The 20,071-nt window shown below is 42.9% G+C and overlaps 2 protein-coding genes across 2 annotated transcripts; both read right to left on the bottom strand.

The window, feature by feature from the left end:
- Positions 1-28: 28 nt before the first annotated feature.
- tktb (transketolase b) lies at positions 29-13,427 on the bottom strand. Its single transcript, XM_083769377.1, has 14 exons — positions 13,207-13,427; positions 9,027-9,144; positions 8,674-8,787; positions 8,419-8,516; positions 6,439-6,630; positions 6,187-6,314; positions 5,886-6,082; positions 4,626-4,790; positions 3,406-3,562; positions 2,747-2,877; positions 2,419-2,502; positions 1,942-2,038; positions 1,683-1,802; positions 29-1,278 (listed from the first exon to the last, which is right to left on the bottom strand). The coding sequence occupies exons 1-14, from the start codon at positions 13,311-13,313 to the stop codon at positions 1,106-1,108; spliced, it is 1,881 nt and encodes a 626-aa protein (XP_083625503.1). The 5' UTR covers positions 13,314-13,427; the 3' UTR covers positions 29-1,105.
- A 1,415-nt stretch (positions 13,428-14,842) lies between these two features.
- Positions 14,843-19,820, bottom strand: lrrc23 (leucine rich repeat containing 23). Its single transcript, XM_083768534.1, has 8 exons — positions 19,639-19,820; positions 19,361-19,470; positions 19,110-19,230; positions 18,308-18,449; positions 18,074-18,204; positions 16,953-17,089; positions 15,113-15,317; positions 14,843-14,902 (listed from the first exon to the last, which is right to left on the bottom strand). Exons 1-8 carry the CDS (start codon positions 19,726-19,728, stop codon positions 14,858-14,860), a joined length of 981 nt encoding a protein of 326 aa, XP_083624660.1. The 5' UTR covers positions 19,729-19,820; the 3' UTR covers positions 14,843-14,857.
- Positions 19,821-20,071: the final 251 nt, after the last annotated feature.

The following is a 20,071-nucleotide window of genomic DNA, read 5'->3' as shown; positions in this document are numbered from 1 at the left end:
ACATATGGAAATAAATAAAACAAGTCAGTTCAGTATCGCAGGGTCACATGTTTTTATTTATTTCAGAACTCCACAGCAAAGCACATGGGTTGATACAGGTTGACCATAGAGTAGGTAGCTTCACTACCATGAGCATCAGTAACACTTGCAGACACGGATCAACATCATCGCTCCGAACATTTGATCAACGCGCCGCTGCTGGCTGGTTCAATTTCAAGTTAATTCAAAACAGAAGTTTACCACAGCGCTAGCGTTGAACAAAAAGGCCATTTATGTATCGCGCCAAAAGAACAGTTAACCACAACAATACTAGCCTGATCGCAGAGCCAGTGTAACAGAACTTAAAAAGGGAATGATTGAGGTGACATGAGTGCTGGTCATGTAATGAGAACAATGAGCTGTGACGTGGTGGAATGCACAGATCATGTAATGAGAACATGATTTGGTGGAATGTACATGGAAGTGGTGTGGGCCCAGCTGGACAGCTCGCTCGCATCACAAAACGGGTTTTTACCAAATCATCCAGTCGACACGTTTGATTTACACTAGGGGTGGCGTACCAACAAACAGCCCCATTTACACGCTCACGACTGGCCACACTGCAATGCGTCGAGAGCTTGTAAATAGGCCAATTTAGGCGCAAGACACAGGTGTATAAATTACCCTTTGTGTGTCGTTTATGACATGCCTTCTCTAAATGGCTATCCCAGCTGGCACCATTAAAAATACATAGGAAACAAACTAGTTGAACAGGATATTATTAAACTGAACCATACTACTGGGGCAGTGGTTGCTAGAAGGTGCAAAACAGAGGAGAATTACAGGGAACAGTATGACTTCTATGAGGTTAGAAACTTCCACACACACACGGGGGGGGGGGGCTGTTCCATTTCACTCCCTCTCCAATAGCTAGCAACTCCCACAGTGAACACCAGAGTATGCTAAAGAGTTAGAGCCGCAAGATGACACTACAGCATAAATGAATCTAAACCGATTGGAATGCACCGTTCGTTTTGGTTCCGCTGTAGCTTTACAAAGAGTTGTGTAGTTAAATTCAAGCTCAAGAGGAGGGAGGGAGGGCGGGCAGGCGGGGCGTCTCTCCTCCTCAGTTGGCGAAGGTTTGGCGCACGGCGTTGACGATGTGCATGGCGCTGATGCCGTATTTGTCCAGCAGCTCCTGGGGCTTGCCGCTGCGGGGCACCTCGGTCACAGCCAGGCGTGTCACCACGATGCCGGGCTCCTCGCCCACCGCCGACAGCACGGCCTCGCCCAGACCACCTGGACACAGCAGGGCCCGTGTGAGCAGTGCACGCACACAGTAGTGCCATTTTTATCCCCCCCATTTGTTAGTTTTGATTTATTTTTAGAGCGGGTTGTTTTATTAGTTTATATTAGTTTTATTCACACTTTGGGTTATTTGTCAGGTGCAGGATTCAAAAAGTCTCCCATAGTGGTAGGCACACCCATGCAGCCCACAGACACTTTCAATGTTCACTTGCACTTTGAGTTTACACAAAAGATGTCAAAGCAAATCATGCAGGTTACTGTGACAACACTAGGGCTGCAAGCACTGATCATTTCCTCCTCCATCGATTACCTTTCCCCAGTCATTGAATGTTGTGAAATATATTTTATTTAAAAATATATATATATAGCCTTTAGCACTCCTATAATGAACTCACCCTCTTTGTAGTGGTCTTCCACTGTGATGATCTTTCCCCTTGTGGCTCTGGCGGCGGTCAGGATGGTGGCCGCGTCCAGGGGCTTGATGGTGAACGGGTCAATGACTCTGATGTTCTTTCCTGCAGGAAGACATTTGGAAATATGTTTAATCAATGTGATCCAGTAGATTTTTTGTTTTCAGATAACCATTGCTGAACTGTTATAGCATCATAAACCGTTGTATCAGTATATATCCACTAGAGGGCACACTAAGCTCACCCTCTTTGGCCAGGATATCAGCAGCAGCCAGAGCTTCATGGAGAGTTATGCCTGCTCCAATCACAGTCACCTGGTCACTGTCGGACTGACGCACCACCTAGGAAAAAACCCACACACACTTTATAAAGGACTTTCCAACTAGTTATACAGGTTGAAATCAACCTCGTCGCAGGTATTGTAGGCCTCTCACAATTACTACATTAGACATAATGATTCAAAGTAGTTTCCATGTTGAAAAACGTTCAGTTTCAAAAATTAAATTTATTTTGCAAGTATAAGAGTATATTTAAGGTATTAGTCATATCTGCACTGTACCATTTGTTTGTTTACAAAGCCTAAAAAGGCCAACTGATATGCATTTTTCATACATGCTCCACAGTCCAATGCCAACAACACTACAATTAATTGCAATCATTTGTATTACAATTAAATGGTCCAGTAAAATGTCATGGGAGACAGTAGGGGGTTTTTCTTTACCTTGGCCAAGCCCAGTTCGAACTTCTCTCCCGGGGGGTAGATGACGGCGGTCTCTGGTCTGCTGGTACGGATGAAACAGATTCCCTGGAATCAAAGCAGAGAGACACATGAGAACCACATCTGTGGAATGTTCCCAGCCATGTACAGCAGTGGTTCCCAAAACAGAGATTAGATGTTTGCCCGGGACCCAAACTAGTGAAAATAGCAGATCTACAAGCACACGCCGCATTTTGTGTTTATGGAATTTCTTAGATTATTGTGTGTGTGTGTGTGTAGAAATTGGTCCGTGACCCACAAATCAGGCAGCCAGACAGACATGGTCACTGACCTTGGTGTTTGCCGCCAGTTCAACGGCTCTCTCCAAGGATACGGCGTCGCTGGGATAGAACACGGTGCATGTTGGGATGGCACGGAACATGGCCAGGTCCTCCAGGGCCATCTGGGAGGGACCGTCCTCACCTAAAAATAAATAAAAGGACAGTGTTTTAGTGGATACGTCCCTCTCAGACATTAGGCCGGTCATAATGATTACATTAACACCCAAAGTATTTTGCATAATCGTTAAAATGGTTTCCAATCATCTTTAGAAAAAGAACTGGTGGTTACAAACGTAACCCAGGTTATTTAAATAAAACTAGCGAAGCAACTCTGAAAATGGAAGTTTCATTTCCATCATTATCCACACTTTGCCTGCTAGTAAGTTGGCTTTTTCACAATTTTTTTAAGCCATACTTCGCCCATGTTTTGTTCAAAATACATAATTGTCATATATACACACACACACACACACACACACACACACGTAATTCTTATTTCTACGTAAATACAAAAAACATCAAGTCGTGAGTATGCAATTTCTAATTTGTATGACCATTCATTGTCACGAGGGTGATGTATATAACTAAGGTTCTATGAATACTGGAAGATATCCAGTTGTTGAAAACACCACCCTCTGGCGGTCAGTAGGTATGAAATAGAACCTCTTACCAATAGAGACTCCACAATGGGAGCCCACTAGGTTGACATTGGACTGAGAGATTGCTGCCATGCGGATCTGGTCGTAGGCTCTGGAGAAGAATGCTGCGAATGTGCTGACAAAGGAGACCGTGCGATCACGGCAGGCACAGCCGATGGCCACGCTCACCTACAAAGAGGAGAAGAGGTGGAACTTGAAGTCGGGGGTTTCAAAGAACAAGAAACGGGCATCAAATATACAGTTCAACCCCAATCGTTTATGAACATGTTCCATGACTGATTGTAGGCTACACATGTCACAAAAAGATGGAACGCTGCGCTTGCATTTTTTCTGGCCTGCAAACAATTATGTCTAGACGTTCAGCCTCTTCTGATGTCATGCTGGTATGCAAAACATTTGTGAATGTCAGAAAAGCCAGTTTGATTCTGAGCATCAGTAACATAATAATCCTAACTTAAAACTGCAATCTGTAACATTGTTTTTTCACAGCTTTCGAATGCAGGTCTCCAGCGTGGGAGATAACATTTCTACCACTGAGCTACGTAAGATGGAATGCCAGCTTGGGCAGATACTGTGCTTTGAGCTTCATGCAATACCACTCTACACAATTCTCAATGGAACAAGACTACCTCCCATCACTGCAGATGTGCTAGTTAAGCATTTTGAGATGCATTAAATGACGGGATTTCTCCATATAATCGATAATTTCAGTAGCAAGAGCTTCAAAATGTCAAGTCAACAAGGCCTGCAGTAGGCTATGCACTGGAAAAATGTGCATGACATTTCAATGAAGTAGAAATACAAGGAAATGTTAAGAGTGATAATCAACTCAACTTCAATCCATCTCAATTTTAACGTCCGTCAGGAGATTTCATGTAATGCACGGTAAGACTTAGGGTGATTAGTATCATTGCAATCATCTGCTGGCCTGGGTGGGTGAGTCGCGCAACTTTCATGACGTTAAACTATGTGTACAGCCATGCAAAATAACATTGACAGCTATAGTATGAGGTGACAGAAGCTTGCCCAGCTTAGCAATGGTTGCTAAACTATTTGGATTGGCATTGGACAATTGCTTTTGTGGTGGTTAGCGAAGGGTCCATTATCAAATTGATGCTTGGGTTTACACTACATGAAACTGAGAAAGTATAGCTTGATTTCAAGATAAATGTCAACATGAGTATTTAGTTTACACCACATCTTGTAAAACGAAAAAGTGTGCATTCTTTACCATGTTCTGTTCGGCGATGAAGCACTCGATGTAGCGCTCGGGGAAGGCATCCTTGAAGGTCTGAGAGAAGGTGGAGTTCTTGGTGTCTCCGTCCAGGGCCACCACCCGTTTGCTCACCTTGCCCAGCTTGGCCAGGGCGATGCCGTACGCCTTCCTCGTTGCCATCTGACGGGACAGAGTTAGAAAAAGAACCAGGTCATTTTTTTTAAATAAAACGCATGCTCTCATATGCACCTGTGTCAAGTAAAACCCATGTACCGCAACCCGATTTAGACCCACGGCATTTTTATGAAAGTCAGAGGTCTTTCTGAGATAAAGTCCCGTCCGTGGTTGTGCCCCTCTTCGCACCCTTTGGTTGCAATTTCTTGGTTGGACAAAATTCCTCTCCATCCACTACCGTTGAAATAACGGGCTTTTCCTCCAGTTGCTTCATATTGATATTCAGTGTATTAAATTCTTATTTTAAACGTGGTAAATAAAAATCATTTCAGGTGCAGTATAGTGACTGGGCATTAATGATGTTTTAAAATGTTTTAGCAAATTCAACTTAAACCATAAGGCTGAATCAGGGCAGAACAAGACAGAAAGAGCCTGCTGATTAGTCAGTCAGGGACATATCAGAAGGCAGACAATGAATCCGGAAAAGTGCAAAAAAAGACTGCAAGCAGACATGCACGCAGCACCCAGCTTCAGAAATAAAGAAACTGTGGCGGCAGCCGGTCTAAAAGGGTTAAAATGTGTTATCTAATCTCAGACACTGATAAGGGTCAGTGGGAGAAGGGACCCTGCACATTTAACCCAACAAACCTTTTTCGGAGCTAAGAACAAGACAGGGTTCACCAACAGCCCAGCGAACTTTGACCCACCCATTGATTATAGACCATGGATTACACAGATGGTGCTGTGGTTTCAGGCCGTTACAAACTTTTAACCTCCAAGCCATGTACACTTCATCTTAAAATGAAATAACAGCCCAATTACAAGCTCAAAGCATGGTAAGATTTTCAATTTGTAAAAATGTAAGGTGCGGTAAGCTACATTTAAGTGTAAAACAGCTCAATGTGACACATTGTGAGCTGTCATTTTCTGCTAAATGAGTACTTTCTACTTTTGGTACTTAAAGTACATTTTGATTCCAATACTTTGTTACAAGTAATATAAGTCTGCAACTTGAGTAATGGACTCACTTGGACCAAGCAAGTCCATTGAGATTTCAGGAGTACCTCCTCGTCTCCTAGCTTGTAGCCCGGGGGTCAGTACCTTTTCTCCTAGCTTGTAGGCGGGGGGTTCGGGCAGGCTGATGCGGGACAGGTCCGCGGGGGCCGTGTCCTCGTTGGGCAGCTCGGGGGTGAGTTTCTTGTTCGGGACCTGGATCAGAGACTGCAGGTCATTCAGCAGGTCGTCCACACGGTCTTTGGGGATGGGCTTCCCGTGCCAGTTGTCCAAGTCCTCAATGTCTGGGAGTAAAAACAAACAAAACAACGAGTTGTGAGCTTGTAAATCTGCTATTCAAATAATATTTATAATAAAATCAATATGCATCCCAAATGGATTCACTCACTTTTGAGGCCTTTGCCCTTGAAGGTCTTGGCAACGATGCAGGTAGGCTTGTCCTTTACCTGCTGGGCCTGCCAGAACGCCTTGCACAGCTCCTCCACATCATGGCCATCCACAACATAAGTGTTCCACCTACAGTGTTACACAAACACGACCCATAACAAGAAATATTAACTCAAGAGCCACACTGCAGATGTGGAAAGATAAAGTGCCAAGAATCAATGTGATTCAATGCGTTAGATCTGGAGGGACTGACCCAAAGCCTTCACAGCGCTTGCGGTAGGTCTCCATGTCATGCTGCAGAGGTGCGGCCTCGCTCTGGCCCAGGCGGTTCACGTCCATGATGGCCACCAGGTTGTCCAGCTTGTAGTAGGAGGCGAAGGCCATGGCCTCCCACACGGAGCCTTCCGAGCACTCCCCGTCTCCCATCATGCAGTACACACGGTAACTACCACCAACAACATGGTGAATGTTAGCAGGGGTGCAACGATAGATTTGAACAACGGTACGATACATGGACGATATTGGTTCATTCGTGGCGATACGATACGATTGATTTTAAATGGATACAGTAACTATTTATTATGGATATAAACAGTGAACACAACAAACAAGTACTTGATACTATGTTGCCATTTAGATATCAATATACTTTGATTCTTGAAATTAAAATAGATTTTTCGATGCAGTTACTACAGAGTTACACCCCTAAGCATTAGCATTTGTGTAGTTTTGCCAGTATTCCAAAAATCACAGTAGTTATTGCCGGACAAAGAAGGGAACCTTGGCATAATGGATTAAATTAACTACAATGAGAGGAAAGACAAGACAACAAGGCTCGGCATTAACCCTCTAGTGGCCATTGACGTTATTTGCATGTTAAATCAACAAATCCCTCGTGGCCAATGACGTTATCTGCGTAGTAGACGTACTGCCCTGTCAGTACGTCTTATTATAAGAAAATAATGGAATTTTTTTACTTTTATTTTAATTTTTATGTAATCTACCAAAAACCGGCCGAAACCCGCGCGATCGTGCACTATCGTGCATGCGCGCCGTCTCTATGTGATCCGCGGCAAAAAATGTGATATTTTGGGATGTTCCTGGCCGTTTAAGCTTAATTTGACTAAATTATGAAAAAGCTAATGTTAGCTTAGCAATCCGGACAGCCAAGCTATGTGCTAGGGGTCATATAAGCCTCCTTTGTTTACTTCCGTTTGACAGGAAGTGATTTAGCCAGATTTGACACTTTTGCAGAAATCAGAATAATGGAACGTTCCCGCCATCTGGTGGCACTTCTGGGTATTAATTTGAAAATGAAAGTAAAACGTCATGTATTTTATTTAGATTGCTGATCCCTCTTATTGCATTAAAATGACGAATTAAGAAATGGGGCATTGGCCAGCATTGGCCAGATTTGGCGACTTTTTGAATGGCAATCGGAAAATGTGAGATATGACCACAATGTCACGAAATGTCTCATTTTATAGCTCCAAGTCACTACTTTACAATGAAAAAATAATTATGATTATAGCTTGTTCCATCGTTTACTTATAAGCTTTTCAGTAGACCTTGGTTTCAGTGATAAGTCAAACCAAGGTGTACTAAAATGGTTATAAGTAAACGATGGAACATGCTAGGAACATTATAATTTTTTCGGTGTAAACTAGAAAGGTGCAGCTTTAAAATGAGATATTTCGTGACATTGTGGTCATATCGCACATTATTCTATTGTCATTCAAAAAGTCGCCAGATCTGGCCCAATGCACAATAAGATGTTATTAAATCTAGCAATAAGTGGGGCAGTTGAGCTAGCTCAACTAGCTCCGGAGGCCTGAATTACAGCAGAGCCTACGGTTTAATGAAATTACTTCCAACAAATTGTCCAATTAACCTACTTGGAGAGCATCAGTGGCGGATACAGAACGGAAATGTGTGTGTACTGCACATGCACTTAGTCGATAATGAAGTCAATCAATCAAAAAATGTCCAATGACTGGGCCTGGAAAAGTTATAAGCCAAGATCTTATAATGACGGGTGAATGATGTCAAGCTACAGGATTTGGCTGCTTTCACGCAAGTGCGTAAAAATAGACGAGGCGTGTAGTTTTAGCAGAGTGATGGACAGGGACACATCTGGTGGAATTCACTAGTGTGGCCAAAGACAGATGTGGGTGCCACACCTTCTAGCTTAATTTCCATGCAAGCGTTGAACTTAATATGGACTAGTTCTCACCTGGATTTGTCGAAGTGCTTCCCAGTGTAGGCCATTCCACACGCAGCTCCTAAGCCCTGGCCCAGGGAGCCTGTGGCCACATCCGTAAAGGCCAGTTTCTGAGTGACACACAGTAACAGTTAAAAGGATTAAATTAATAATTAAAATTACTATTATATATAGTGTACGCCATCAGATAAACACAGGGCAACATGTTAATAAGTGGTTACGCCATAACAGCGTTCCAAAGAGAGGGACTGAAGATCCATGACTCACAGGTGTCGGGTGTCCCTCCAGGTCAGAGTCGAGCTTGCGCAGGTTGAGCAGGTCAGCCTCTTTCACATAACCTGCCTCAGCCCAGGCAGCGTAGAGCACCGGCGCCGCATGACCCTGAATACATACACACACACACCATTAACCACATTAACTCTGGCGTCCCCATTTTGGGTAGATGTTCTAAAAGATTCTCGCGCACGGCAAAGGCCGTCGGGATCGGGAGTCGAACCTGCGGCATGCCATCAAGCTGGCTCAGCAGCCTAGCAAGTTGCTTGCAAGTTGCTTTGGCCTCCGAAATAGTCAATTCAACCGATAGCGTTGTGTGTGTGTGTGTGTGTGTATACACGACCAACCTTTGACAAGACGAAGCGGTCATTACACTGGTTGCGAGGGTCACTGGGTTTGTAGCGCATAGTGTTGAAGAACAGCACGGACATGAGCTCTGCCGCGCTGCAACATGAGGTGGGGTGACTGCAAGGAGGGGAGAGACAGCATGTTAGAGGCAGCTCATGACAACAACCAGCCAACCGTTAGCCAAGGACACAATCCACACACACACATGCATGTGTTACCATAATCTATGTCAGTGGTTTTCAACCCTTTTCATATCAAGGTCCATTATTTATTCGGCATTTGAGCCACACAGACCACCATGAGATTTAGCCTCTCAGACCCGAAACTTGAATTCCATGCTGTATTGATGTCTGTACAATTAGGAGAGAGAACAGGCAAACGTTGATCAAAATAACAATTCTTCTACGTTCTCCAATTGTGTAGACTTCTTGTAAATTAGGTAATGCAGATGTTTAACTTTTGAGAGTGCAATATAAAATCACGGGTCCATTTGGTGTCCTTTTACGCTCTCAAGAATTAAAGATCTACAGTATAAGGGTCCATTTGGTTAACTACTTTATCATTTAGCAGGGGAGGGGACAACCTGGAACCTTAAGGACAAGGACCACTGGTGGTCCCCGGACCACTGGTTGAAAACCACTGATCCAAATTATTTTTAAGCTAACAATGCAAATAGTCTATTCTCTTTGCAGGCGTACACAATGGAGCAATTAGTTTATAAAAACATGTTGGTTGGTAGACACATGTGAAAATCCAATCTAAAGTTTTGCTGTTCTATCAAGTTTACAGTACTATGTAAAGGATGCATTGAACCAAGACAAGCAAGAAATGTGTGTTGACATGGCCGTTGATTAATTTCTGCATGAGTGGTACAGCCATGTACCATTATCATCCAAACAGAAGATATACATTTTCAGTAAGAGGCGTTACATCACTTCAGCGCACTTAGGAATTATTTACATCCAAATCCAAACGAGATAAGAAGAAAGGCAATCTTGGGAAACAGTTAGTTACTGAACATTGGTCAGTCTTGAAACCGGCGGTCAGGTTTGGAAATCTCACATGCATTAGCCAATATCAGTTCAGCTTCCCTGTGTGTGTTAATCTAGAAATGTCAACATCATTCTCATGGGGACACACACTGGGTCAAACTGTGCATTCCAAAAAAAAAACATTGTCAAATCTAGTGATCAATTTACCCATAGTTCTTCCTTTGAGAGAAATCCTGCTAAGAAACAATTCGGTGTAAAATCAACAAAGTCACTCAGATAAAAAGGCATGGCATAAAATCAGAAAGGCATATTTATCCATTTCATTCAGTGAATCAATGAACAACAGCAGCCATTGAGTAGGCTATACGTATAAGGTGTCAGACATGACCATGCTACATAATGGAAAAAATGAGCCAGGTGACAGGGACCATTCCTGAGCTACAGTAGACCTCTGTGTGACTAAGCCAGGGCATTCATTCATTTCCTTGTACAGTACACTAGAAGGAAGTGATCGAAAACTGGTTTGCCGGCAAGGTTGCATCTCACGGACGGTCTGGAAGTTGCGGTTACTTTAACCGATGATGAAAAGTATACTAAAGGTAGTAGTAGTACGGGGCACGGTGGCACAGTTGATAGTGCTGTCGCCTCACAGTTAGAAGGTCCTGGGTTCGATTCCCTGCTGGGGACGCTGTGGGCACTGGCGGCGTGTTCCCTCCTCCACGTCATCAGTGCCCATATACCCGAGGCGGGGGTTGGCGAAAGGGCCTTTCTGTGTGGAGTTTGCATGTTCTCCCTGTGTCCCCTAGGGTAGATGCCCTCACAAAAACATGCCGTAATCCTGGTCTCTAAAACTACCTCCCCCTTGCCAGCCGGGGCGCCTGATGGAGGGGAAAGGAACTGGTCGGAATAACATGTCCCTTCCACGTGCTACGTCCGGTCGGGGAAATTCCCCTCTGTCAGGTGAAAAGAAGCAGCTTGGACTCCTCATGCATAGAAGGAGGCATGAGGTCAGTCCGCTGCCCCCCAGGTTGGCAGAGGAAGTGTAGCGCCCAGGATTACATTAGATAATTGGCACTGGGTGAAAAGAAAACTGGGTTATAAAATCGTGGGATCAAATTTTAAGTAAAAAAAAAAAAAAAAAAAAAAGAAGTAGTAGCAGCTAGTAGGATTGAGGAAGTGTCATGTGTGGATGTGCTGAAATGTACCGGTCATACACACTGCAAAGAAAATGCAGTGAACATATATTAGATATTGCGTGAACTTGATATTAGATAGTGTGAACTTAAGTATCCCTCAAAAGTATTGAGGTGGTCTTTTTTTTAATATGCTCAAAATCATAATTGTCCTAATCCTAACCAAGTCTAAAGACATTCACTCAATGACTGTTCATTGTTCCAACTGCAACTTTACATACTCCCAAGTATCCCGTGTGTGTGTGGTTCAAACTTTGATCAGAGTGTAAAATGGGGGGCTCAAGGGATGAAAAGGGAGGTAAAAATGAACCAACTGCTGTTAAGTCACTTAAGGGTGCAAACCTAAGCTACTATGCTAGATATATGACAAACTGATTAACCACCATTAGCAAGGTAAATAACAGACGCAGTTTAATAGGGTAAACGATCGTCTTGTCTGCCGATCGTCAAGCCTGCAACTTTAAATCAGACAGTCAAGCAAGCAGACCACGAGACCTGCCCTCTCCAATGAATGGCCAATGGCCATGTGACTTTGGTTATAAAATGGGTCTCTTTTTAACACGTTACATTGTGCCTTAGAAGTAAAGTTGACCATTTTACTTAATCTTATTTATTATTATTTATTAAGGGACTGGTTCTTAAAATCTGAGCAGCGTCCATTTCAGAGCCATTAAACATTTAAAGTGAAACTGCTGTGCTGCGCCATCAACAAAGACACTGACTCAGTCACACACACACACACACCCACAAAATTTGGAGCTAGTGTTAGCTCAGAGCTGATAACATATAGCAATGCCTAGCCGCAGGTTCCATGAAGAAAGATTAAAGTTACAATAATCTGTTTACTTTGTGTTGATGCGGCTTCGGACATAACGTTTACTTTACTCGACACACCACGGCGTGCCTCTTGGGAGGAGATAATCCGCACGTGTGGGCCATAATGTGGAGCGTGGGTCTCCACACGTATACACAGAAATTGTGTACCGGCCTGGTGTGCACAGACACAGCTCTGTGGCCGGTGCAGAGCTCCACCAGGCCGGTGCACAGAGCCCCACCAGGCCGGTGCACGCAGGACACAGCTCCGTGGGCCCATGTCGCTTCCAGGCCGGGCCCGGTGTCGCTTGTCAGAAAGAACAGCCAACAACAGTCAACAGCACAAAAAGAACAACGCGTTCACTCGCACCCAATTGTTATTAGCTTAGTAGCCCTGGAACATGACTGCCATGATGATTATCATGACAGTCATGCAGTAACTTTGCCCTGTTTTTTGTGCTCGCTGCATTTACAAGATTTCCGTATATATAAACATTCAGATTTCAAATATAAAGTACTCACAAAGTGTCCCACGGGTGTTAGTTAGTAGCAGCGCCAGCGATTAGAATTGCTGCGTCCCGCGTTGTTTAATAAAAAGCATTTTTGTCCGAGCTCCCCGGCTACTTTTTTCAAACGGGGTTCGTTTGGGAAATCCACAGTTCCACACCGGGAGCGCACTCGCCTATTAGTCTGTATTGGCAGGGCGGTCAGCCTACCTATATCGAACACACCGAGTGCCACCCTCCTCCCGACCGATAGGGCCGCGTAGTTGAAAGCCAATGGCAAAATAACACCTCGGATAAAAATGCTTTTTATTAAACAACGCGGGATGCAGAAATTCTAATCGCTGGCGCTGCTACTAACTAACACCCGTGGGACACTTTGTGAGTACTTTATATTTGAAATGCGAATGTTTATATATTTTAATTATTTGTAAATGTAGCGTTCGCAAAAACCAGGGTGAAGTTACGTCATGACTCTCGTATGAATACGAGAGTCATGTTCCAGGGCTATTAGCTTAGATGATCTGTTCTTATTTTTTATTAAGCAGTTTACGGTTCACGGCAGGTAAATCAGCCTATAGTTCACTTGCAGTCGTCCACCTTCAACCGTTTATAACCGGTTATATATTATATTTAAATTCAATATTATTTCTAGTGAATGACTTTTCAACAACTCACCCAGAGTTTGAAGCGCATGTCGCCTTGATGGAGTTGATCCGCAGCTTGTTGGCCACGTCTTTCAGCCCCTGCAGGGTCTTCTCGTCGGGTTTGTGGTAGCTTGCCATGGTGGTTTTAATATTTAAAGATGATTAATTAAATAACAATTGTTCTGGCTGCTGGGGGATGATATGTGTGTGACCACGGCGTGCAAGGAGGAGAGAGGGAAGAAAGGGAGCTTTATGATGTCTTGTCTCTGAAGCACTCCTCCCACCACGCAGGCACGCACACACTCATTGGACGGATCAGTAGTGGCGCAAGTTGCGCAGTAAAGGGGATATTATGCCTTTATCTCTAAACTGATCAGACTCAGATCGGTCTAAACTGAGGTCAGCTTATCTGTCCAAAAACATAAATGAATGAACCAATAAAGTTAAGTAACACTGACACAAGCCGGACTGTCTAGGAAAAACAGTGGAGTAGTAGACCTACAGTGAAAAGCATTGCAAACCATGCATTGCAATAAATCCAGGAACATTATTCAGTCTTATTTTATTTTGAATATAATGCCACTTATGCCAGTGCCACAGTATACTAACTCAGATGACTGATATTAGAGCACGTTTTAATATTGGACATAGAAATAAATAGCAACTGTATATATTTTGGCAGGTTCAAAAGAGTTGCTTCGTGGGAAATTTCCATGATCACAGACACTGTTCCTTTAAGTCACCGTCGCCCTGTCAGAGCTGGCCTGCTGCCAACATGGAACTGATCTGCAGTTCACATTGTGCCTGCTCATTCTTACTCAGGAAAAAAAAGGAATTTAGACAGCCATTTTCATGTAAAAGTATACATTTATCATAATTTAGAAATGCACTGTTACAAGTACAAGTCTGGCATTTAAACGTAAAGTATTGATATCAAAAGGCAAAAAGCACCAAAAGGAAAAGTATTCATTTACAATTGACATAGTAATTATAGTAACTTGTAGTAGAATAAAAAATTGTAGTGGAGTAAAGTACCCTATTATTTTCCTCTGAGATGTAGTGGAGTAGAAGTGAAATTATTGGAAATACTCAAGTAAAGTAAAAACAAAACAAACAAAAAATATCTAAAAACTTACAAGTACAGTACTTGAGTAAATGTATTTTAGTTACTTTACGCCACAGCATTTAGCCAGTAATTAACTGATGTTTAAATCTATTTTCTTTTGATAATTGTCTTAATTAAAACATTGACTTAACTTTTTTTATAATTATATTTTCAAAAGACAGAAAACAGACATGAAAAAGAAATGAAACACTGCTGAAAATAATGTACACATGCATTATTGTAATAACAAAGAGATTAACTTTGTTTTATTGTTTTACAAAACAAAGCGGGTTTAAAAAAAATGCACTCTTAATTTCAGTGAATTAAATAACTCAAGGATATTATTTTTGGATCGCAGTAGCCAGACTTACAGTAAGACCTTAATTCTTATCTCAACCACAAAACCCTTAACACACACAATCTTGTGTAATATTAGGTAATATCTGCTCTCTTACAAACCACACTCTTCCTCAGTCACACCCTCCAAACCCAACCCGTTACACCAGACCCATACATACTGGAAGGAAGACAGCAGGTGTACCACACTGACAGTCACAACACATCTTCCATCCAGGCATTATTGTAAGTCTTCTGATGAACGCATTTCCTCTTCCTGGAGTGCCTAAAAAGTGACAAACACACCATTAGAGCTAGGCCTGTCACAATTTTTACTTGATCTTCTAATCGCAATTATTTGAGATAATCACAATTATTTTTGTCATAATCGTGTTGTGTGACAACTTAAGTTTGTAATCGTAACAGCCCTAACCATTAGAGCAGCTGCTTCCATCTGGCCAAGACAAGGAAGCATACTTCCAGCGTGTAACTTTACCTGAATTCTCTCCTCCGCTTCCTCCTTCTCCTCGGAGGAGACTCGATCCTTGTCGAGCTGCTTCAGACGCGGTAGGTGATCAAGCACAGACAGGCGGTAGTCCTCTGTCTCTGCCAGAGGGTTCTCGGAAAGAACCAGGGTCTGCAGAGCACTGGACACTGGCACCAGGTTCCGCAGGGTGTTTGGATTGGCAATTCCATTACCTCTAAATGTAGAGAGGGGGAGAGAGAGAGAGAGAGAGCATGATTGATATACTATGTAAATGCACTGTTTCAAAGTTCTGTGTGACAATATCATAATTGTTCTCCGATTAATTTCTTGCCGTCAAGTCATAACATTTATTTAGTTATTTATTTAGTAGAGTTAGGCAGAAATGTCAATTTTATGAGAGTAAAACACACTGTACTATAGGTCTACATTGTTAGCTAACATTGAGATACTGTAGTAGAGAGACTTCGGGCTTTATCTTGCCTTACACCTTATCCATAAACTTCAATTTTTTACTATTTTTAAAAACATTTTAAAATAGTTCAAATAGCCAATCTACAAGCTCACAACGTGTCGATAGATCGGCTAGTTGAACTATTATAAAATGTTTTTAAAAGGAACCCTGGCTAAATATGCCTTAAAACATTATACTTGCCCTCTATAACTAAAATAAAAAAATAAAAACACCTTAAATATTTTATTGCTTTCATAAATAGAGAATCTTTCACTCAATAGGAACTGCTCCCTTCGCATGTTGATGATGTCATATGTCCATGTGTGGTCCAGCCCTATGGAATATATGGAATGCATGTGCTAATAAAAAACAACTTAATACTTCCTAAGGTTAATATGAGTAGGCTATATTTTAAATACTTTATTCTTTATGAAAGAAATTAAATACTTAAGTTATAGAGGGCACGTATAATGTTTTAAAGCATATTTGTCTTATTAGCCAGGGTTCGTCTTAAAAATAGTAGAATATGGCAAGATATGGCCCTTCATTGTATGGGGAAAACATTGTTACATGACATTAAGGCCTGGGCTATACGACTCTGGGTGTTTTTTCAAACGCACATTTCTATGTGCGTTTGGGCCTTTCAGCCAGACGCAAACGGCGTTTTCGGCCACTCAAACGGAGGTTTTTGGCAACGGATAAATAAGTGGAGATTTTCGAAAAGATCCGGATGGTGGAGCTGTGTAGTCATGCGAAACTGAGTTTTTGAGGAAGGATGACGTCACCTCCCTAGTCGCGCATGTTCGTTGTTGCTTTTAACACTGAGCATGCGCATCAGTTCATGGATTGAAAACTAACAACTTCCGGGGTGAACGTGAGGTTACCATAGAAACGACAACAAACACGATGGAAGCTAGCGCCACCCGCGCGGGCGGATCATCACCATCTAATATAAACACAAACCTATAGCCTATATATTAGAAGGTGAGTTCCAAAGTTGCTCACTAGACGGAGTCCTGTCTGCATGCCTTGTTTGTTTTGTTTTTAGTACTACCGGGTTACGTGGGGGGATTTATTGGGAAACCAGCTCACCGCGCATGCTCAGAACATTTTTCTATTGCGTTACATATTTCTTATCGCCACCTACTGGCCTGGCATGCTTGTTGGAGTCAAAAATTATCGTTTTGGGTTGTATGTGTGGACACAGATATCTTTGTCGTATGGGCCCCTGCCCATACGACAACGGAGTACGAAAATATCAGTTTTATAAAAACCTAGAGACGTATAGCCCAGGCCTAAGCCAAGCTACTGCGGAGACCTCATGTTGGGGCTGATTGTTACAGTACCTGACATTAAGGTACTGCAGAGACCTCATGTTGGGGCTGATTGTTACAGTACCTGACATTAAGGTACTGCAGAGACCTCATGTTGGGGCTGATGCCATCCAAAGACTCCAGTTGGTTGTCTCGGAGGTGAAGAGTGGTGAGGCGCTCCAACCTCTCCAGACCCTCCAGGCGCTTAATGGCATTCTGGGCCTGAACGGAAAGAAAGCAGATAGAAGAGTCACAGCTCGGGACAGAGCAATGCTTTCAGTGTTACACTCACAGAGGACCCTGGGCTGAGTTGGCACTACTCGTGTTTGTGTACATATAATGACAATGTTCTGAACATATGTTTGTGTACATATAATGCCAATGTTCTGAACATATACCCGCTATCACACACATCTATGTCGTATTATATAACTTGTTTCTATCCTGCCTTTTCCCCTTTTCTCTCCTGCTCTCACTCTACCTATATCCACTACAGAATGATGGGAGTGTGCGCTTCTTTACATATCGGCCACATGTGATGTGACAATAAAGATCATTCCAGCTGATTCTGAGTTGTAAATGGTAATTTATATAGTGCCTTTATCCAAGACACTTTACATAGGTTGTGCATTACCATTCACACACACATTCATACAAGGATTGCAGAGTAAACCATGCAAGGCGGGAGCAATTAGGGGTTCAGACTCTTGCTCAAGGACACTTTGACACCAACTCTGGGCGAGCCTGGGATCGAACTGGGAACATTTCGGGTCCCAAGTGGCCGCTCTACCCCTGAGTCACTGCCGCCCCCAAATCCAATAACATAACAGTCAGATCTATTAGTAAGATAGCCTCGCACTGTATAGGATGAAGGGGCCACATATTTGAGCGTTAACCTATATAGATTTTAGTAAATTGCTGATTGGCCTCATGGCCCACGGGCCCCGTGGCAGTCAAGGCCAATTGGGCACCTGGGCACTGGCCCCAATCTGTCCATGGGTATGGTATTACCAGATAGAGCCTCCGCAGGTTGGGGAGGTAGATGTACTGTACTCTGTCCATGGGTATGGTATTACCAGATAGAGCCTCCGCAGGTTGGGGAGGTAGATGTACTGTACTCTGTCCATGGGTATGGTATTACCAGATAGAGCCTCCGCAGGTTGGGGAGGTAGATGTACTGTACTCTGTCCATGGGTATGGTATTACCAGATAGAGCCTCCGCAAGTTGGGGAGGTAGATGCCGTCGGTGGTTTCCAGGCGGTTTCCTCTCAACTCAAGAGTCACCAGATTGGTTAAGCGGCCATAGTTCAGACCACTCACTTTATGGATATTGTTGCCTATGGAAGAGAGATCACACAACACATTGCCATGTAGAGTGGTCATGATATTGTGGTTGAAAACGTTACACACAAAAGGAGAACAAACACATTCCAATCCCACCGAAGAGATTGAGGCTCTCGAGCGCCGGCCCACCGAGCCCCGCCAGATCTTTCAACTTGTTCACTGCCACGCTCAGCCACTGCAGGTAAGGCAGCCCATCCAAGGGCTGCCCTTTCACACTGGTCAGTGAGTTGTTATCAAGCTACAGGTAGAGAGAGACAAGAGTTGAATTCAGGGTTATACAATTCTGCAGCGGTTGAAAAAGTACTCAAATTCTTTACTTATGTAAAAGTATCAACACTGCAACGTAGAAGTAGAATGTAGAAGTAAATGTCCGGAATTCAAAATAAAGTATTGGTATCAAAATGTACTTGTACCAAAAGTAGAAAGTACTCATTATGCAGAATGTCCCATTTCACAAGATTTCAAATGTATAAAATGTCTATAAAAACGTTTGAAAATAGCATATCTAAAAGCTTACAGTGCGTCACATCGCGACACATGAGTTTGTAGATCGGCTATATTTTGAAATGGCTGAAATGTATTCAGGGCTGAAATGGTTAATGTATGTTTTGTAATACAAAGAGGTAGGAGCGCCCACCAATAGCGGGGAGGTGCTGACCACAGGAGACATTTTCAAATAATTCTAGTGGAGTAAAAGTACAACATTTGGATCTGAGTAGTGGAGTAGAAGTAAAAGTATTATAAATTGGAAATACTCCAGTAAAGTAAAAGCACATCAAAATTGTACTTAAGTACAGTACATACTACATAGGTAAATATAATCAGTTATTTTCCACCACTGTAAATGCCAGTAATTGAGATGTACAGAAACTGTATAAAGGAGCAGAGAACAGCTTGCCTTCAGCCAAAGCAGTTGGTTCAATGAAGCCAAAGGGGAAAGGTCAGTCAAGTGGTTGTTGGACGCGTCCAGGAAGCGCAGGTGCACAAAGTTGCAAATCGCAGCCATGTCTGTCAGCCCTCTGCAGAGCACAGAGAGATGACAAATGGGGGATTGCACAATTTACGGCTCAAAGTTAGTCATGTCATGTCATGCAGGCCATGGGCCAAAGAATTGTTTTGTACTGTGTGACATATACAGTATACTCTTACTTGTCTTTAAGGTTCAGTTTGACAAAGGCATGCGCTAGTCCGTTTCCTGTACGGCACAGCAATGACAGTCCCTGAGCGATGGTTTCTTTGGTCAAAGGACATTCTTCTGGCTGTGGATGTGGAGCATTGAGGAGGAATAGGACATGAGCAGCGCTCAAAACAAACCCCCAAAAACTGTTAAAACTTCTCGTCTACTGGAGCCCTGCGTTGCCGGGTGGTTTTATCGAGTCATGTTTGCCTCACAACTTATTTTAAAAACATCAGTAACATTATTATACCTTGTCCTCTTCTGCATGTCCTTCTTGGACTCCGTCCTGTCCCTCAGCCTCTGAAGGCACCACATCTTCGTCCATCTCAGAATCCGACATAATTGTTTGACTTCTTTCTTTTTACTACAGAGGGTTCACCTAAAAGGCACTCATAAATTGGGGTGGTCGGCTAAACAGTAATTCCTGTTTAATGTTTTGTTCTATGGATTTGATACAGAAAAAATTAAACGGTCAAAAGGTTGGACTTGACAGTAGCAACATTAACCATGGCATCCCTAGCCTATGACAATCTGCCAACGTTATCCAATGTCTAAATCTTTATGCTAGACAGTAAATAATCTAACTTACCCGAGTAGGTTATGGTATGGTTAAGTGTGTCATAGAGTTCATTAATTGTCTCAGTTAACACCATAGCTTAGCTTGCTAGTTCTGCAGCAAGGAC

This window comes from Protomyctophum parallelum (assembly GCF_964188405.1).
Source record: "Protomyctophum parallelum genome assembly, chromosome: 7".
Classification (NCBI taxonomy): Eukaryota; Metazoa; Chordata; class Actinopteri; order Myctophiformes; family Myctophidae; genus Protomyctophum; species Protomyctophum parallelum.
This window is presented reverse-complemented; position numbering and strand designations above follow the sequence as displayed.